This window comes from Drosophila gunungcola (assembly GCF_025200985.1).
Source record: "Drosophila gunungcola strain Sukarami chromosome 2R unlocalized genomic scaffold, Dgunungcola_SK_2 000013F, whole genome shotgun sequence".
Taxonomy (NCBI): Eukaryota; Metazoa; Arthropoda; class Insecta; order Diptera; family Drosophilidae; genus Drosophila; species Drosophila gunungcola.
This window is the reverse complement of record NW_026453171.1, coordinates 266667-287489: the sequence shown is the minus strand read 5'-3', so window position 1 is coordinate 287489 and position 20823 is coordinate 266667. Positions and strand designations below refer to the sequence as shown.

General features: G+C 43.2%; 2 protein-coding genes across 2 annotated transcripts; both read left to right on the top strand.

Moving 5' to 3' along the window:
- Positions 1 to 5639: 5639 nt before the first annotated feature.
- LOC128256235 (phosphatidylinositol 4-phosphate 5-kinase type-1 alpha) lies at positions 5640 to 14908 on the top strand. Its single transcript, XM_052986490.1, is given in 3 exon segments — positions 5640 to 5781; positions 11941 to 12113; positions 12115 to 14908. Coding segments are annotated over 2 exon segments (2397 nt in total). The 5' UTR covers positions 5640 to 5781; positions 11941 to 11963; the 3' UTR covers positions 14362 to 14908.
- Positions 5641 to 20388, top strand: LOC128256234 (uncharacterized). Its single transcript, XM_052986489.1, has 4 exons — positions 5641 to 5781; positions 16746 to 16996; positions 17412 to 19184; positions 19717 to 20388. The coding sequence occupies exons 2-4, from the start codon at positions 16748 to 16750 to the stop codon at positions 20254 to 20256; spliced, it is 2562 nt and encodes an 853-aa protein (XP_052842449.1). The 5' UTR covers positions 5641 to 5781; positions 16746 to 16747; the 3' UTR covers positions 20257 to 20388.
- The last annotated feature ends 435 nt before the right edge of the window (positions 20389 to 20823 follow it).

Sequence of the window (20823 nt, the reverse complement as noted above, 5' to 3'; positions counted from 1 at the left end):
TGGAAAATTTATTGTAAAACAGCTTTTATAAATTTTTAAGGTTAAATGTTTTCTCAAAATCCTATAATATTTATTCAAAATTGTCTTTATAATTAATAATTGGATCTAATGTTATAAATTTATTTGATATACATTCACATTCTAAAAGACTAGCAAATCAATTTAAAATTTCTAATTGGTTTTTACAAAAATGATTGAAATTTTGGCATATAAATTTTTAGCTAATTTTTTTTTTTATTTCTGTGCCATAAAAACTTTTTTAAACATTTTAAATCTTCCTAGCGTTTGTTTTTATTTTATTACACTTATACATATATCTTTATTACATATTTGTGGTACTTTTTTATGCTTGCACACGTTTATTGGTCTGCGAGTCCAATTGGTCTTTTTAGATACATACATTGGCTCTCAAATGTTTCAGTAATAGAATTTTTGTAATAGAATTAAAATGAAATAGAAATTTTGCTCAAAAGATTGCAAAGAGCCATATATAAAGATTTTATTTTTACATTCTTTCCTCCCAATTTTTGCCTCACTTTTCAATGTCCAAGCGATCAATTAGCTAATGCAGCTGTCGAGTTGACTTGGCGAAGTCTTTTTACTTTTGTTTGCTTGTGCGAAGACTTTGAAAAGCTTTTGGACACGCTCCCAAAACAACCACAGCAAAGCAGCAAAGCAGCAAGTGCAACAATGTCAATGCACTGTGCTGGTGATAAGAAGTGCAGCTGAAAGTTTAGGGTTTCTGCTGGCGGTTCCGCTGCCACGAACATCTAACTCAAGGTAAACAAGCGGGCTCCCAGCGACTTGTTGCTATCTTCTATCTTTCTTTGGCTGTCGCGATTTCGCTGGGTGTCGTTAAATTATTTTGTTACTGCTGCGGCATGCTCTTTATATTGCTTTCTGATGACACAGTCGCGGCGATAAGGAAAGCAGCTCGCCGAAAAGCTGAGGCAGCGCGAAGTGCAACTCGAGGCGCCTGCGGAGGCATCGGGTTTCCTCTTCGATCCGAGCTATTGAATGTTTTTCTTACTCCTCCTATTTACGATTTCCGCAAACTTGGCACTTTGAAAGGTGAGTCTGGGACTGTCAGATACAGAAGTTAATCACTTGGCGATCTTCCACTCTCTTTCCCGCTGACACACGAAAACATCGCGGGTGACTCACGACAACCCAGAGTGTTTATTGTTTTTTCAGAGATATCTCTTTGAACTCATGCTGCAAATATGCCGCTGAAGCTCAGCTTGGTCTCTGATTGACTTTGAGCTTTGCAAATTGTCATGCGGGAGTTTATGTATCTCTTTATTTGAGTTTTAAAGTTTGTTGTCTATCAGAGAAGCCCATGCTGAGTTCCGTTGGTCTAGTATAATATTGGACCGTCAGAGCTTTGGATAGAAGAAAGTATTTTGGTATACACAAGCTAAACAGTATTTTCAACTGATCTCATCGGCTTAGTAACAATAGCACTACATTGTATTTGGTATGTAGGTGCTCGCTAACCGTTTGCTTGGGCTCTAAAAGTTTGGTGGCTATCACGAAAGTCATCGATAAGTTACGATGGTACTTTTATCACTGTTGCTTTACAATTTGGTATGCAACTGTTTGACCATGTTATCTACTGGTTATGTGAGTTTGGTGACTGTCTTAGAGCCAGTTCTGGGTTACATTTGAGTAATGCTAAGATAACAATAATAGTTAAATGCCATTCAAGTGGGTATTTGGCAATTACTAATCAATAGCGCAAAGGAACCTATAGCAACCCCATTTGTCAAAATAAATCCATAGCTCTTTCGACACTGGCCTACTTAACACTATCGTAATCTATCCCTTGTGCCAGTTTGATAACATCGGGCTATGGGTAAACTGAGTTATGCATAGGTAAGGTTATGAACTCGTCTTTACCAGCAGCACTATGCCATTAGTTCGGTCTATAAATAGCTAACAAATGCATTTGCCCATAAATTTTCACCAAGGCAGCATATCGAAAACGCTGGCCCATGCGATAATGCTCGACTTAATTACACATGGGGGTAGGAATGCGACAGAGCGAGAGTGTAGAGGGTAGTGGGTAGGGGTTAGGAGGTAGGGGAAAGGAGACCGATGCAGGGGGTGCAGACAGCTGGCAGACGACGCGACTCACAGTGCCACAAATGCACTTAAGTTTTCTTCGCTCTGGGCTCTGCTTTTTCGGGGAGGAAGTCGTGGCATAAGGCACACATCACTGCCAGCGAAAAGAGAGATCAAGGGGAGTACTATGGTACAATATGCGATTGAGCAACGGTACGGTAGCTGATTGCAGTACCTTCTCAATAAGAATAACCAAGAATCCTGAAGCAAATATCATACATAAGATTTAAGATATTTTCTACTTTGAGTAACTTTGAGGGCTAAGTTAAATATATTTATTTACCTTTAAACTTAACTTAATATGTAAGGCTAATACCTTTAATACCCTTAATATCATATTCTTGTGACCTAACTATAAAATCAGTCACAACGATATAATATTCTAGCCTATATTTTCTTTAATTTTCAATGACTTTAGAGCCAGGAGCTTGTGTTCATAACTTGCTTACAAGGTTACAACTGAAGCATTAATTATTGATTTTATTAATGCTGTTTTTAATTTTAGCTATTTAACAAAAAATTTAAGCTGCAATCACGCAACACTATAGCTTGCCTTGTTTCCTTTTTCACATCCCATCTGCTGCAGCTAAATCACAGCAACTGCAACCCTTAGGAAGTGCCCACTGTAGGGCAATTGCAGACTAGCTCGCGCCAAAGACTGGCAGCAGCTGCCCAGAATTCGGGACTCAGACTCAGCCATAGTCTCAGAATCTAAATCTGAATCACAATCCTTGGCAGACGCAGACTCATTCGCCGGCTCAGTCAATGCTCATTCAACTCTGGGGATAATTGCTGCCAAACGAAGTGACATTTCTCCCTGACAATCCTTTGTGCCGCTGCCTGGGATTTGGACTCATTCTTCACCGTCATCTGCAGTCGGAGTTGTATTTGTGGTTGTAGTTGTAGTTGCAGTCATACTTGTACTTACAGTTGTTGTTGCTGTCATGCCGTGCAAATTCAGGCAGCTCGACAAAACAGACTAAAGGACCGACACAATTTATGTTTGTCGAGCGCAGAAAGGAAATAAAACCACACTGAGGAAAGTGCGATGTTGTTTCTAAGATTCACAAAATATTACGATTTTTAAGAACATTTCTTTGTGTTGAAATGAAAATTAAACTTGACTTAAGAACCCCTTTACTGCTGATGACATTTTATACGCCTAAAGCGTTATGTGGATAACGCTTTTTAATCATAAACACTAAACTTGAAATTTTTTAAGTGGTATAAATTGTTTGTTTTTATTTTAAATCTAAAATTCATATCCTCAATAAAATGCAATTAATATTCTCAAATAAAAATACTTATTTTTGGATAATGCATTTTTCTGTGTACTTCTCAGACAGCTGTGCCGGCTGAACTGAGTTGAGCTGAGCTGCGAGGCTCGTGCATTTCGTTAACGTGACAAAAATACATTGATTACATTTTTTAGCTGCACTCGACTCGGGATATGCTTTCTTGGCCCTAGGATCTGGGCGCACGTCCGCACACTTGGCACATTTGTCAGCGCAGCGCCGCCATGTAAACATCTTGCACGTAGGATCCGGGTCCTTGTGCATCCCGGTAACATGGTATGAAAAGTACGGAAAACGGAGTCTTCGTGTCGCACAGGGTCTTTGAACTGACAAATTACATTGACAACGAATGGGGGAAATTCCATTCGTGTGCACTCTGAACTCCTTTTGCCCCCAATACAGTCGCTTTTTGTGAGGCTCCACACTGAAAAGTTTGGGGGTCAATGTCATGCCATTTCATATCAATAAAAAAGTTTAGCTCTGCTGTCAACAAACAAATAAAATAAATTAATGTCAATAAAAAGCCAATTCGTTTTTAGTTTTCAACTTGCTGAAAGCTTTTACAACTCACACAATTATTAGTCACATCCGAATAGTAAGTTAGTTCAGTTATTTTTTTGGTGCATAGGAACATTTAAACGTCATATGTTTTTGTGACTATTTGCATTGAATATCCCAAATACTTATTACTATAATAAAATGTTTTCAAATGATTATGTAAGGGCTCAATATAATATGTTAATGGTTGTCTATTGTTGATCTATTCTTGTTAACTATTTAGGTATAATTCTGTGAAAGATAGGCACTCGACTATTATTTGTTCCAGTGCACTACGTTCATCAGTTGTTTTCGGTTTTAATTTGCTTACTTGGCTTTTTATCCCCGCCCACCCCTTCATCTATGCTCATCAACCCAACTGTTTTATCCACTTTCGCAATTTGAAAATTGCTTCAAATTGGCAAAGGCAAAAACAGAAAACACCTCGTGGGTTGCTCTTAATTATTTCTACCGCCTGTGGGCGATCTCTTAAGTCTTTAATAATGTTTGCACCAATTGTTCAATTGCTTAATTGCTGAAGATTGCTCATAATTTCAGAGTTACAAAAGCCGTATTTGTGTCAAATTTCCGTTTTATGAGCCTTGGTCGTTCATGAATGGGCGATTTTTACTGGCCCCTTAAAAGTTTAGGTAATCTAATCAGCCCCCTTCGAAGTTAACAAACAAATTTCGAAACGGAAATACCGAAGGGTTAAAATAGTCGAAGAATGTATTTCTATAATGATAACACCCCTAAGATAGCGCCAAAAATTCGCATTAAATCAGAGAGCAACAATAACAATGGAACCCAATCAAAAAAAAAATCTAACTCTCAGGCAGCTGCGCATGCGTAGCAAATACGAGAGAGAGGGGGAGAGATCGCACCTTTGAAATTGCTACCGAACAGCTGGCTAAAGAGAGAGAGCGGGTGATAAGAAAGCGAAATAGCAACAAAAACATAAACCACCACCAACTACTACAACAACGAACGCGACAAAGCGAACAATGCTCTTCATTATACGGAGCGTGTGTACATTATGATTAAACAAACAGAGAGAGAGACAGAGAGAGAGAGAGAGAGAGTACAAAGAAAGGGAGAGGGAGGATTGCCGGCGAGAGAGTATAACACACCTCATATGGAAAGTAGCTAAACAAAACGCTGGTTAAAAAAGCTAAACATTTATAAAGCACAAATAATTGTTTCTAATCTAAGATTATATTTCTCAACTGATTCTATTGCAATTCAAAATAAAATATCTTTTACTTTTTGCAGACCTTAGTTGAAATAGTCATAGCACCTTATTTTAAAATATTAAAATTTCAAAATAGCCATGTCTGGCTATAAAAGAGCCAAGCTGGCTGCATTGCCTACCTTGCTCGCCCAGGTAATATGACTCCGCCGGCTCTCTGGCTGTGGCTCTGGCCGAGTCGGCATCCCTCCCTCGGAATCGGAAGTCTATAGCCTCCTCATTTCATTTCATTCGATTTCCAGCACTCGAAGAACGCAGACGCGCACGTTGTGATCGTCGCGAGCTACTTCTGTTCGTTTTCGTATTATTCGTTGTCGTATCGTTCGGGCTAACTTGTTTATTAAGTGTCGCCTTGTGTTTACCGTTGTGCAGTGTTAAACTATTTACGCTTTGTCTTGTGGGTGCACCACCACCCAACGCCCCACCACCCACTCCACTGTCAAGATTGCGGTGACCAAAAATAATCAAATGACACGTGCTTGAAATATAAATTTTACTATCCATCAGTGGCGAGCAAAGCAACAATAACAGAAGCCAAATTTGGGATTACCTCGGCATTGTTTATACAAGAAAACGGTAAGTTTTGGCCACCATAAACCGCATATGGAATGCCATCAAGACAGATAACTGTTTATTGCCCCCTTTGACCCCAATAAGCTTATCAATAAACACAAATATTTAAGACTACGCATACGCCCCTTGTAATTACACATGCTTTAATACACAAACTATAAGTTATTTATTCCTCGCCCATTTATTGAACTCATAACCCAGCTATGCGGCTGCTCTTCCTCATTCTCGGCTATATTGTTTTTATTTTTTTATTTTCGAGGACTTTGCTAAGCTCGGTTTTATGACTCAGGAGCGTCCCAAAGTCGACAGACCGCACAATGATTTCTTTTTGCCGTTGTCGCCGTTCGTTGATTTTTTTTCGTTTCTGGTATGGCTTTTCTCTGAATGTTCTTTATAACGTAGATCCCCCCGATGAGTCACTCGTGAGCTTGGGGATACCGAGTGGATACATAACTGCGAGATATATAATTGGGGGAGGCAGTGGGTAAAGGTGACTGATCAGGTTGATGGTGAATGAAATGAGCTTGGGGTGGTGGTGACTAAGCCCTGGGCTTTGGATAACAATAATTGGGTTAGGCAAAAGAAACTGGGTGTGATGCAGTCGGTAAAGTAACATATAGGCAGCTGTGAATGAATTCCAACGCATAGCAGCCTACTGTTGACATTACAAAAATACTTTCAGGAATTCGTTATAAGACCAGTTTGCAATCTAACGCATTTTCCATTTCAAATTAGTTGCTTATTAATTTGTCAAGTATTTTTTTTAAACAGATAATGAATTAAAAAAAATTCTGACGAATTGATATTTTACTTCGTATCTATTATTTATAAATTAACTCTTCTGCCAGTTGTTATAATATAATCAGCCTAACGTATTTGTAAATTTATTCTACTCTATCATTCATATAAGCCCTTTCACTTTAGTTTTTAAATTGTGCATCAAAGCGCTATCTCCACTGAAAACCAACTCACTCTTTCGATTAGTTTTTTCAATTCTTGGGGTTAATTTAGAATACCTAAGATAACCACTATTTACGCTGGAATTTATAATGTTAGTCTGTCGATTTCAATCAACCGCAATCATAAAATACCAGATTTACCTAACTCCAGTTTACCCAATCCTAATTGTAATAATCAAGGGAACACCGCATAATTGCACTGATCTAGTTCCAGTTTAAGAGCGGTCTGCGGTTTCGATTCTGCGGCTGGGATGGCTCCATTAGAGTGCTAAACACTGGCCATTACACCGGTCATCGGGAGAGGTGTTATTAAGGCCTCTCCCCCCGACTTGAGTGTCGAAAGGAAACCAGTCCGGAGTCGGAGTCACTCACCTGTTGCCACTCAGAGATCGATATCATTGACAATTGGTGTCAACGGCCACAAGAGCAGAAAATAACAACTGCGATATGCTGCTACCGTTAGATGGGAAATGCCAAAGCAATGTTGGTTGTCTAATTAAATGGGATTAATGTTTAATGGTTTAGTTTATTGATTTTCCATTGAAGAACAGTGATGTGAAATGTCAGAGAACGCGGCAAATGGATAAAGCACTAGCGATTCGATTAAAATCGTAATCCATTTGCCAACTCCTTTTGTTTGTGCCGTGACGGGTTGACATTTGCAACAATGGCAAATTGTATTCAACAGTTTATGGCAAGTGGAGAGACTTGAATAATTGCAAGCTTTTAATCCAAAATCATTTCATCTCATTCATCCATATTTTACATAATTAAATGATTGTTCAAAACTGATTTATTATTTAATTGTTTGCCACTCGAACGACAACAATTAATTATGCAATAAAAAATGGGAAATAAATAAATAATAACAAAATTATAATCAATGCAACAGCTGCCAGTGAGAAAAAGATGGGGCGGGGTGCGGTACGCGAATCAGCAATTAAAATTTATTACGCTTATTTTGCATTTATTCCATTTTAATTTGTCGTTTAAATGTCAAAACTATTAAAATAATTATGGTCGATGGCAGATTACTCAATGGGCGCTTTGGTTTGGCATTTTCCAATCGATTTTGATTTGGTTGGGTCTTAACTTTAGGTTAATTAAGCGGCTTTTCGAAAGGGGGAAATTTACCTTCGTACCCCACCCAAACACACCTGTTTTCCAACTTTCCCCCATTGACCTCGTGTTCAATTTGTTTGGCTGCTGACCCCATTGAGCCAAGTTCAGTTAACACTTAACCACCCCGCATATTAACTTAATTATGATGATTAACATTCTCAGTGTAATTTCTGATTTTCGTTCGCCGCTCTCAATTTTACGATGTAATTTCCAATATATTGACGGTCATTGTGACTTTATAAGCTGACCAGAACTTAACTTTATTATTCAACTTGCTTGCCTCTCTCTCGCCTTTCTTTTGATTTATTTATTATGAAATGCTGTTGATAACGAACCATTATCATATCTTTTAAGCGATATGACAAAGAGTTCCGTTGTTTTCTATCTTTGCTTTGTGAGTTTGAAATGCATAAATTATGCGCTCCAGCTCTCTTTTGATTTCCAAATTAATTGGCGGATTGTCACACACTTGGGGAATAAACTTAAAATTCTTTTTGGCCCGAAACTTGTTCGTTGACAACTCTATTTGGCATTTGCATATGAATTTCGCCTACCTTTTGTGCCTAATTAGCCGGCAAGCCAGCATTTAGATGATTACCCAAGGCACAACGAACTCTCCAATTTAATTTTCTCAGCCACGACGATCCTTGGGCTGAATTAAATTTACATCAATTTTTACACTATTCACCACACCCAATTAAGTGCAATTTGTGGCTAGGGCATTCGTAATGAGGCGCACTCATCTCAGCTATTTCTCCTCGCGGAACCTGATTGTTAGCTAAACATTTTTTACATTTTGCCTTCGCCTACTAATGAGAGACGTCTATTTGAATTACTCATGGCTGGCCATAAATATCGATTAAGGGGCGGTTTTTCAATCAATTTAAGCAGTGTCGGGGGGCGGGGTAGTGGTAATGAGGCAGACGCCCAACAAAAAATCCCGTGGTCAAGGGCAGAGGGTCCGGGTCCGGGTCCTAAAATTCTTCCTTGCCGGCTTCGCTTACTAATCCAATTAGAATTACGCCGCCGGCTGGGAAATCGCTTTTGTAGGTGTTCCTAATTAGATTTTCGCTGGTCAGGCGGTTTCTCGTAGACAAAATTAAATTAATATTTCGTCTACGAATCCAGACATTGTTCTTCCAAAAATAGAAAAAAAAGAGTCGGTTTTTTTTTTTTTTACGAAAATTACAGTTATATATTTGGGTACAAAGCTGAAATGTTAATGGAGACCATTGTTAATCTTCGTCAAAGCATAAGTAATTTCAAAATATTTTAGAAAATTTTGTTATTCTTATTTCATTAAGAAAATTCCTTTTTAGCTAAAAAACTATTTAAACCAAAAATTTAGTCCCCAGTGCCTTTAATATCCACCAAGTCTTATGAGTCTTTTCGATTGGCTATAATACCGTATTTTGTGATTCAAAAAAAGTTTTATGGTAAATTTAAAAATTAGTTATAGCACGTGTTATTTGTGTATTTCACAACACTGAATTCATCCAACGATCGGCGAAATTAGGCACTTGGTGGGTAACTTGGATAGCCGCAAGCGGTGGCTCAAACCATTTATAAAAATACATTTAAATAGATAAACTCCAGAATCAAACAACTTAAATACAATTATCAAGAAAAAACACCTGCAATCATTAACAAACACCATACAAAATTTGAGTGAAGTAAGCAAATGCTGAAGTTGAAGTGCGCAACACAGGAGTGAAAAGTTAACAGTGGGCACGGAATCGTGAAATAAAAACATCGATGAGCCCCGCCAAACATCGATAGGTTCGATAATTTGAAAATGTCGATGCTATCGACGTTGAAGTCGAATTTTCCCCATATCTATGCGCGAACGACTCATCAACGAACATTTTTGCTTTTGCGGACGAATTTTTATTTTTTCCCTGCTTATAAGTTCGCGAAGTGGATAAATCGAAGCGCAAAGGCTGGAAAATCGGGTGAACTTTTCCAGGCCGCCGCGTATTTACCGGTGATCGCTTATTTGAGTTGGAAAATGAGAAAGTGCGGCCGAAAGTGGAAATTGTCGATTGCCGCACGACGACGTCATCGCCAGTCACAAATACACACTCGCACACTAATAAATAACCAGGTGTGCATGGAGAATTCAAATTCGTTGGGATCTTTGTAAATTATGAAAGCAATTTATCAAGCGGAAACTGGAAATCGAAAGAGCTGGAAGAAAGGGGAAGCAAAAGGAATAACAACAACATCGACGATAGCGGAAGAGGGAAGGAGAGAGCGCGAGAGATAAACGCGCCTTGATCAACGAATACACAAAGTGAGCGAGATAGAGAGAGAGAGAACGGCAGAGGACAAATAGTTATCTTTTTTGCTGGATAACTTCTGGGCTATTTTGACCTTTGGCAGCCGCATTTCTGTGTAAGTACACTAATTAATTTACAAACAAAAAAGCAAAACGCTTTAATTGCAAGCTCATAAACGAAATTAATAAAAACTGTGCCCAAGGCAACAGCAACAACAACAACAGCCATCTAACACCTCCTGGAAGGTTAACAGCCGCATAAAAAAGATGGTTAAGTGGCATGTTATTAACCCTAGAAGGACTTCTTCGATTTTATGAGGCATATACAAAATCAACTAAATTTGTGTAACATCTTTGAGCTAATAAACTATTCTAGATGTGCATATTTTTTGTTAGTTTTTTTTTCATATAAGGCTTTAGCAATGGGTATCTAGTGTAGATTTTATCTGCAAAAGGACGCCCACAAATTCTTGACATTCATTCACTGAATACATTAGCCAAAAACTTTCCGTTATTAACGTATAATTATTGTTGTTTTTGTTTTTTTTTTATTTGGCCTGTCATGCGTGCGACAAATATTAAAAAAGACACGAGGAAAAGATATATAGGAGATGCCGCCGACATATCCGCCGAGCGACAATCTAAAAATTTACGAAAATAAACACACACGAGCCAGCTGAATGGCCTCCCTCCGCACACCACCCACTTTGGCGCCCCCTTCCACGCCCATGACCATGTTTTGGTTTCATTTTCCATTTTTCAAAATTTACCACACGCAAAATAATGACTTTCCTATAATAATTTTGTGGATTTCGGCCTTAATTGTTTGTGTTTTCAGCAAACGTTTGCCACTCGTTCGTATACAGAGAGAAGTAGTTTGGATTTAGCAAACTACATTTTAAAGTATTGCTTGTACACATTGCAGTTCGTACTTAAAGCCAAAATGAGCCAATATATTTTTTTTTTAATTGAGAAAGTTTTTAATAAGCTTTGAGTTTTTTGACTTTTGTGGGTAATGAATTACAAATGTTACTTTCAAAAGACTACACAGTATCTAAAAAATTGTGTGCTTAGTTATCACATGGAGATTTATTTATTTTCATTAATTACTATAGCCTTATTGGATTATATTAGTACTTACTAAGAAGCTAAAGTGCCTCTAAAGCTGATGTGATTCTGTTTTTTTGTCCACAAATAAAGTCATACGCAGCCATGATAGTTTATTATTTTTTCTCAGTGCAATTGTACGTTTATTTATGCATTTCAACGTGTCTGCCGGTTATTTAGGATTCCCATATGCAAACAATCCAAATTACGGTTCGTCTGACTACCTACCTGTTTGGCTGCATTTTGGATTTTCGAGTGATTGCATACGATTTCATGCAATTGAGTGCGATTTTCTCCGTACTCCCATGTACTTACAGTTTTGGAGTCCGCAGTTTTGAAGTGACCATGGGCTAATTACTATACCCGATAAATGCTTGATGTTTGCCTTGTGGCTGTTGTTGTTTAAGCTGTACCTGCTCTTCATTGGGTAAACAAAAGATAGGCAAGAAATGTTGGTGTGGAAGCAGGTGCTCGCGAGTCTCGAGTTGCACACCAGTACATAGTAATACTATGAAACATGTATGTATGTATGTGCAAACGTGACAATTGTTGCCCCTGGCTTAATCGTTTACTCACCCACTCAAGCCCGCTTACTCATCCACAAACACACCCGCAATTTTCCATTTATCGAGCTGCAATTGAAAGCTTTTTGTACTGTTTGAGCGGCACTGCAATAAGTGGTTTTCTCCTCCGCAGAGAGCAGAAATCGCCGGAAGGAAATGGACACCCGAGTTGAGCTGGAGCTGGAGCCAGTTGGCAAGCAGAAGGAGCTGCCGAAGGATCAGCAGGAGGATGAGAGCGAATCGCAGGAAAACCAGGTGGAGCCGGAGCAGAAGAACCTGCTCACGCCGGTTAAGATAAGCCTTCACTTCCTCCGGAAGTCCCGCCGTTCAGGACCTGGAGGCCACGGCCAGGACGCCGCCTCCGATGAGTCTGCAGCCGGGAACATCGCGCCAGCTTTTCAGGGATGCCGCCCTGGCCCACGGCGGTCAGGAGACCACAGCCCTGCTGCAGCAGGAGCTGAACAACATTGCCGCCACTCAGACGCCTGCTTCGAAGCTCAGAAGTGCCAGCTCCACGCTGGATGCCAGTGTTTCCCGGAACCCCTCCACCACCGGGGGCAAGCACGAGAAGAAGCTTGGCCACCGCAGAGTGGCGGAGGGTGGCGAGGTGACCTACAAGAGGATCCAGTCCAAGCAGATCATGGGCTCCATACAGCTGGGCATCCAGCACACGGTGGGCAGCCTGGCCAGCAAGCCCAAGCGGGATCTGCTGATGAACGACTTCTGGGAAATGGAAACTATTTCGTTTCCCCCAGATGGTTCCTCCATAACACCTGCCCATCACTACAGCGACTTCCGCTTCAAGGTCTACGCACCCATTGCTTTTCGCTACTTCCGTGACCTGTTTGGGATCGCACCAGACGACTTCCTCATGTCCATGTGTGCCTCTCCTTTGGTGGAGCTCTCAAATCCAGGAGCCTCTGGCTCCATATTCTACCTGACGACCGACGACGAGTTCATAATCAAGACGGTGCAGAAGAAGGAGTGTGAGTTCCTGCAGAAACTGCTGCCCGGCTACTACATGAACCTCTCGCAGAACCCGCGAACGCTGCTGCCCAAGTTCTTCGGACTGTATTGCTTCCACTACAACTCGAAGAACGTGCGCTTGGTGGCCATGAACAATCTGCTGCCGTCGGATATCAAGATGCACTGCAAGTACGACCTGAAGGGCTCGTCCTTCCGCCGCAAGGCCTCCAAGGCGGAGCGGCAGAAGGCGAGTCCTACGTTCAAGGACCTCGACTTTGCCGAGCACCATCCGAACGGCATATTCCTGGAGACGGACAAGTACAATGCGCTGATGAGCACCATCAGGCGAGACTGCATGGTGCTGGAGAGTTTCCAGATCATGGACTACTCGCTGCTGGTGGGCATCCACAATCTGGACCTGGCCGCCAAGGAGAAGCGCGAGGAGCGGATCCTAAATGCGCGAGCCAAGCTGCAGCGCAAGGAGAGCGCCGCCCAGGGCCCCGCCTCCCTAAATCCGGATGATGATGCTCCGGAAGCGGACCAGAATCAGCTTCATGCGGTGGCCTCCTACGCCTCCATTCCGGGCACTTCGGCTGGAGCGGCCTTGAATCGCACACGCAGTATGAATCGCCAGCGTTTGGTGGCTCATTCCACGGCTCTGGAGTCCATCACAGCTGACATGGATGTGCCGCTGGAGGAGGACGAGGATGTGCCCGCTGGCGGCATACCGGCTCGGTCCGAAAACGACGAAAGGTTGATCCTCTACATAGGCATCATTGACATATTGCAGTCGTACCGCTTGGAGAAGAAGCTGGAGCACACGTTCAAGAGCATCCTGTACAACGGGGACACGGTGTCCGTGTGCCGACCCTCATTCTACGCCAAGCGCTTCCAGGACGCCATGGGCAAGCAGGTGTTCAAGAAGACGCCCACATTTCCACTGAAACATTCCCCCTCCAAGCGCAAGACCTCGACCTCCATGCTGCGTTCGCCCGCCTCGCGACTTCCACTGCTGAGCACCCCGACCGGTGGCCGCCAGCCGATCATGACGCTCTCGGGGATGTCGACACCGCCGCCAGCCTTTGACGACATCTCCGAGGAGGACATCACCGCCGCCTCCACCAACACTTTGCAGCAGCAGCAGCAGCAGAGGAGCAGTAGCCAGACGAACAACAATCAGGGCGAGCCGGAGGTAGTCACCAGGGGAGGGAGCAGCACGACGGGCGGCAGCGGGGAGCCGAGCAGCACCTATCACACCCAGTACTCCTACGACGGCTCTGGCCGGACGGGCAGTGCCCTGACCAGCGATTACAGCGACGACGAGTCCACGGGCACGGATCTGGGTGGATCCCGGTCGCCGCAGCACCGCACCCACCGGCTGACCAAGACGAGCGTTCAGGTCACGACGGTGGGCTACGTGGAGGACGGGGACCCGCTCCAGCCGGCGGGCGGAATAGATGTGGTGCACGCAGATGTCAACGGCAAGGCCACCATGACGACCACCACCCTGATGACGACCACGAAGACGGCCCACATCCAGGCGCCCAGCTACACGTCCACGCTCGTGCTCAACGATTTGCCGCGATGATTTTCTGAGCGGGATTCGGGTCATCAAGTTAGGCGAGAGATGTGTATAGCCCGTGTGTATGTGTGTCTGCAAGGTGTAAACGCCACTCCCCCCTTAAAAAAAAAAACGAAAAGGAATACTGAAAACGAGCTCGTTTATCATGATTAAACACAAAAACCAAAAGCGAATACGTATTCGATATTAAAATTTATGTGGCGCCCCTGCTAATTGACTGCCAACCAGACACGCCCCTTACACACAAACACACACACCTGCATATAGGGGGAAAGCCACCGTCTACTAAAATTGTAATTATTATTTCGCTTCTTATTGGTTGTAATTTGGACTTTTGTGAGTGTGGCCTTAAAGTTTGTTTTAATTATTGAAATTATTGTGCACAAGAAACGAAGAACTACTCAATCGAAATTGGGATAATGCTTGGAGAAAAGACGAAGTGTGAACTCAATTATTGTCTATATGTGTATGTTGCTGTATTATAAAGTGCGTTTACGTATTCTAAGATGCTCATGTAAATAACGGAACGAGAATAAATATATACCGAATTAAATTGGCAGGGCGTGCGTTGGGGGGCGGGCGTTTGGCAGGCGCTGACACTTATTGGAGCTTTTCCTGCGGCTGACCATAAATCACTTAATGATTTTCAATGTTGCTATTAAGAGCCGTTAATTTTTATCGCCTTGCTGCATTGTTAAGCCCTTTTCAGCCAGCCAGCGTCAATTGTGCAATATTTATTGTGCAACCGAAAGGATTTTGCCGAGGACTGAGCCCGGGGGTTCGCGATTTAAACGGAGGATGGCCTGGCAGAGCTCTCCATTAATTAGCCCGTGTCCTAGGGACAGTGGTTTTAATTTGTGTACCCTGTAATTCGGGATTGCGATGGGGGTAGAATGGCCAGCTTATGAAGAGCAGTTAACGTATTTTAAATGGGGGTACTTTATGCTCAATAGTCCGGATGAAAAAACACATGTATAACATTGTTAAAGTAAATTATTAAAAATAGTTACCTTTCAGAGACGTTTTTATTGTCAGCAATTTATTTAAGACTAATTGAAGCATTTACTAATAAAATCGGAGAACACAGAGCCAAATCCTCTATTCGAAACAACGATTTACGAAACAAAACCGCTCAAAAACAATATTATCATAAAATGCGTTAGAATCGCTAAAAATTGCATTATTAAACTGTGAATGAGCCGCAAATATTTGTTGGTATTTATAGGCGGTCATTTTGTACTAATTGAATATAATTTTAATTAATTGCTTAATGAATTCAATAAATATGTGTGTTGCAAAGTGTGAGTGTTACTATGGGCGAAAGTAGTGGAATAAAAATGTTCCGTCGTTTATTTATTTCATTTTGTTTACTTGAAAGCAGCACTTTGTCAATATTTGCTCGGCAGGGGAAGGCCAGTTGACCAAAGGCCATTTGGAGGCTAAAAAGACAGGGGTCAGAGTTCACTGGGCGTGCATAACTGCAAAATAAACTTCCCCCCCTCCCCCACTCATGCATATAACATAAATAGTTGCTGGTGGCACACCAACAAGTGCACTCCCCTTTCATTCTCTGTATGGTATATTATGTAATTATGGCGAAAAACAAAGTTTAATAAATATGTAAACGGCAAAGTGCAAAAACCACGCAAAATTAAACAAAATAAAACACGAGTTCGGTTTGCGATGTCACACGAAAATTGTTTTGCAGCATAATTAGTTTATTCCATTTGCATAATAGAGCCCCAAAATGTTTTGTTCATGCCGCATACCCCCCAGAAAATCATTTGCATTTTCAGTAACATCGGGCAGGTGGCCGCCCTTCTCTACTATGCCTGTAACTCCACAGATTTGGTCAGTGAAATCTGCATAAATGCCCACAATTTGGGGCATTCACATCAATTATTTAGAAATTATTGCACAGTAATGTATACTGGGCCATATGCCAAATGTCATTTTGATGGCCCCCAAACTTGAGGCTCAAGCTGTGCGCTCCTTAAATTACTGCAAAACGAAATTGTCAACTGAAAAGTCCTTTTTTGACAAGGTCGGGAAAAAAGGCGAGAATATATACAAATATGTAGTATGTACAATACATTTCATTGATTAAAATAATGATTTGTATCGCTGGGCGGAAATTTAATTTTTTCGTAACGGATATTAAGCCAATGTTCAGGCATGTGTGTGCAGTGCCCCTCCCACTTTCCGCCCATGTTACGGGGCGAATGACCCCGGAATCACCCGGGGGAGAAATACGGGTATTGGCAATGAATCCAGTCCAGCCAAGCGGCAATTGCATTAAATTTAATGAATTTAAGCCTGTTAAACGAATGAGTCCAATTTGTTTAAATGATGGACACCACTGATTGCCCGTCTCTGTTTCTCCATTTCAGGCATGTCCTTTCAGCGCAGCTACAGCAAGGTCTGGTGGGGCTCGGAGCAGTCCTCCTCCCTGACCAGCGGTGGTTTCTATTCGAGCTTCAACGGCGGCAGCAGCAGCAGCACCAGTAACTTCACCCCTAGGCAGCCCACCTCCCTCGGCCCCCTGGGCAATCTGTCCTGCATTCAGGAGGTGGAGGACGAGCAGAACACCTCAAAGCTATCCTGGCACAAACACGATAGTCCAGGCAGTCTACGCAGTCAGGTAAGCATTTTATTTGGGGCTACTCAATTCGGAGCACGAGAGGGACATTATAATTTTGAACAACCGTTGGGAACTCAATGATTTAGATAGCTCAAGTTAGATTGCAACTCAGTTGATTCAATCAATTTTAAACTAAAATTGACCATTGTGTTTTTTACTGTTTATTTAATTTCGAACTTGAAAATGTTAGGGCAAATAATTTAATAAGTGAAAAATATTAGATTTATTTTAGTTTCTATTTGATTTAAATGTATTTGTATTTACTATGTATTTTTTAATAAAACGAATTCAATTTCGTTAAAGAATTTATTTATTTATTTATTTTGGTATAGAGGAGTTATAGAATTTACAAATTATTTATATTTATTTATTTCGACAACTAATGGTATTACATTTTTTTCTGTGTTCTTTTAAGGATTCGGGCTTTTCGGACAATGAGGAATCGCATCAGCTGCAGCATCAGCATCAGGAATCGCCGCATTCGCCGCAATTGGACAAGCAGCAAACGCCCACGGCCACGCCCACATCAGTACATTCGGTGGCCACGCCCCCCACGGTGGTGCGCCGGGTGGGCAACTCCTCGTTCTACTCACCGCTGGTCAATGTTACGCGGCGAATTTCCTTCAGCAGCGGCCAGATTACGCCCAAGGCGAAATCCGGAGACGAGGATGCAGTGGACGCGGAGCTGGAGGCCAGCCGTAGCCGTCTGTTCGAGCAGCTCGACAGCATGAAACTGGACGATGAGGCGGCAGCCGAGGAGGAGCAGGATTCGCCACCACGTCCGGCCATAAGACGCCGCCGGCGACTGATGCGGAAAATCAAACCGGAACCGGAAGAGGCTTCGGCAAGTGAGGAGGAAGTGGTAACAGCGCCACCACCTCCGCCGCCGTACAACAACGAAACTGTTTACTTGGGCGAGGCGCCACCGCCCTACAACAACGAAACAGTGACCTTTGGATCCACCGAGCAGGATGAAACCCTTCAGTTGCAACCATCTCCCTTGCGAGTGAGGGCTTTGAGATTCACAGCTAGTACCAGTACGCCCAAAAGTGGCTCAAAGATAGCGAAAAAGTCGAGGAAGCACCCGGAACCGGTGGCCAGTTGGATGACGGAGCAGCGTTGGGCCGGCGAACCGGAGGTGATGTGCACCCTGCAGCACAAGTCCATTGCCCAGGAGGCGTATAAGAACAACACGATCACCACGAGTACCGTTTGCAAGCTGGTCAGGCAGCTGCAGCAACAGGCCCTATCGCTACAGGGGCACTTCGAGCGCAGCGAGCGGGTGCTCAGCGGACTGCAGGCCAGTTCTCTGCCGGAAGCCCTCGGCGGAGCCACCCAACTGTTGTCCCACCTGGACGACTTCACCTGCACGCTGGAGCGTCGGGGTGTGTTCTTCAACGATGCGAGAATCGAAAGGAGACGCTACGAGCAACACTTGGAGCAAATCCGCACGGTGAGCAAGGACACGAGGTACTCGCTGGAGCGACAGCACTACATCAATCTGGAGTCGCTGCTCGACGATGTGCAGCTGCTAAAGAGGCATACTCTGATCACCCTGCGACTGATCTTCGAGCGGCTGGTTCGTGTCTTGGTGGTCAGCATCGAGCAGAGTCGGGACGATCTCCTGCTGAGGGCCAATATCAACTGGGTGGCCACACTGATGAACATTGACTATGACGGATTTGCCTCCCTGACCGACGCCTTCGTCCAGAACGAGGCAGTGCGAACCCTGCTGGTTGTGGTGCTGGATCACAAGCAGAGTTCCGTGCGGGCCTTGGCACTCCGAGCCCTGGCCACTTTGTGCTGTGCTCCACAAGCCATCAATCAGCTGGGCAGTTGTGGGGGCATCGACATTGTGAGGGACATCCTGCAGGTGGAGTCCGCCGGCGAGCGGGGAGCCATTGAGCGAAGGGAAGCCGTGTCTTTGTTGGCTCAGATCACGGCCGCCTGGCACGGACCGGAGCACCGAGTGCCCGGCCTGAGGGATTGCTCTGAGAGCCTGGTGGCCGGACTGTCTGCCCTCTTGCAGCCGGAGTGCTGTACCCAGACCCTCCTCCTCTGCGCCGCTGCCCTCAACAATCTGAGTCGGATGGAGGCCACTTCGCACTACTCCATCATGTCCAACGAGGCCATCTTCCGACTGATCGACACCCTGGAACACCAGAGCTGCGCCAGTGTTTTCCTCTACGTAAGTATCTAGCACATTATGTAACAGGTTAAGGTTGTTACTTACCTACCATTTTTATTTTATTCAACACATTGAAATATAAGCATATATACAAATATCCTTCTGATCAAAGATATATAAACATTATAGCTCGAACAAATTTAATAAAACCATTTAGCTTGAGTTCAACTCAATAACTTGGTATGCTTAACACATTTTTGTGGCAATTTTGACATCAAATACCCTCAGTTTCTTCTTACTAAACCTATGAAATATATTTTTCCGTCTGAAATAAAAGGGCGAACCTGACCTTGGTGGGATTCCACCCGGATCCTGCAATTTTTCGGGCAATTTTATTGAAAGCTTCTCGGGCGCTGGCTCGTAAAATTTATTTGTGCATTTGCAAAGCAATTTTTTCTCAATCTTGGCCACGATTTTTCATTCCCCAATATATATACACACACACACACACACACATACAAGCCAGACCACTTTGAGATGCTTATTTTTTGCTCATCAACTTTTCCCCCTCTGTTTTATTTCATCCGCACAGGAGCAGATCGTTGGGATGCTGCACAACATGTCGCTGAACAAGAAGTGCCACAGCCACTTGGCCAACGGCATCATCATAAATTTTATCACGTCCGTGTACCAAACGGAATTCTACAAGACCTACGGCTCACGTGCGGAGTGCGATGCCCAGCGCCGCAGCATCAAGACCATCCTGCACACGCTGACGCGCCTGGCCAGCGATTCGCCCACCCTCGGAGCGGAGCTCCTGGAGCAGTGGCATCTGCCGGATCTGCTGCGCCAGTCGCTGGCCCTCAAGCCTTCCTCCAGTTCGCCGCTTCAGCACCTGGACAGCAGTTACGGCGGGGACATATCCCACTTGGCGCGTCAACTGCTCGGCGTCCACCGGCAGGAACAACAGCTGCTGGCCACTCCCACGCCAGCGGGATCCTTCTCCAGTGGTCACCAGACGCCCGAGGCCCAGACCCAGACCAGCTCCAGCTCCAGCAGCAAAAGCAAGGCCAAATCGTCCTCGTCGTCGCTGCTCAAATTCAATTTAACACGTCAGGAGAGTTTCGTCTAGTTTTCACCACCTGCGGGGAAGGGGACTCGCAAAGATGGGGTATCCCACATGCACAGCAGAGCTATGCAGAGAAATTATATAGCTTATTTACACCAGTTTCAAAATGTCAATACCATCAATATCAAGTTAATCCAAAACTCGATCTAATTTGTGTATACCAAAAATATAATATTTCATATTTATTTTTCAAATAATAGTTATTATTATATTAATATATATAATCCTTCATGTTAAATATTAATCAAGCAACAAGCTTACTTATTAATTTGATCGGATAAAAGCTTTGATTGCCTACAAAAAATTGTAGTCCACAACAAATATTTTTGCGATTTGTTCGTGAGATATAAATGAAGCGCTTTATCATATTGTTTAGAATTGATATTTTCTCTCTGTGTGGACACGTTCTGCGACCGGACACAAGCCGGAAACTCAGACGTGCGTCAAGTGTTATTACTTTGTCTAGAATGTTGCGTGACCCGTTCGGACTCGCTCTCCCTCTCGTTTTGAACCTCGTCCTTGCTGCTGGATGTAAACGAAGTAATTTTTATATTTCCACTCAGGCAAACA

Coding starts and splice junctions, on each gene's coding strand:
- LOC128256234 (XM_052986489.1), top strand. CDS start 16,748: ATGTCCTTTCAGCGCAGCTACAGCAAGGTCTGGTGGGGCTCGGAGCAG. Junction 16,997..17,411: donor CAGGCAGTCTACGCAGTCAG/GTAAGCATTTTA, acceptor TGTTCTTTTAAG/GATTCGGGCTTTTCGGACAA. Junction 19,185..19,716: donor GCGCCAGTGTTTTCCTCTAC/GTAAGTATCTAG, acceptor TCATCCGCACAG/GAGCAGATCGTTGGGATGCT.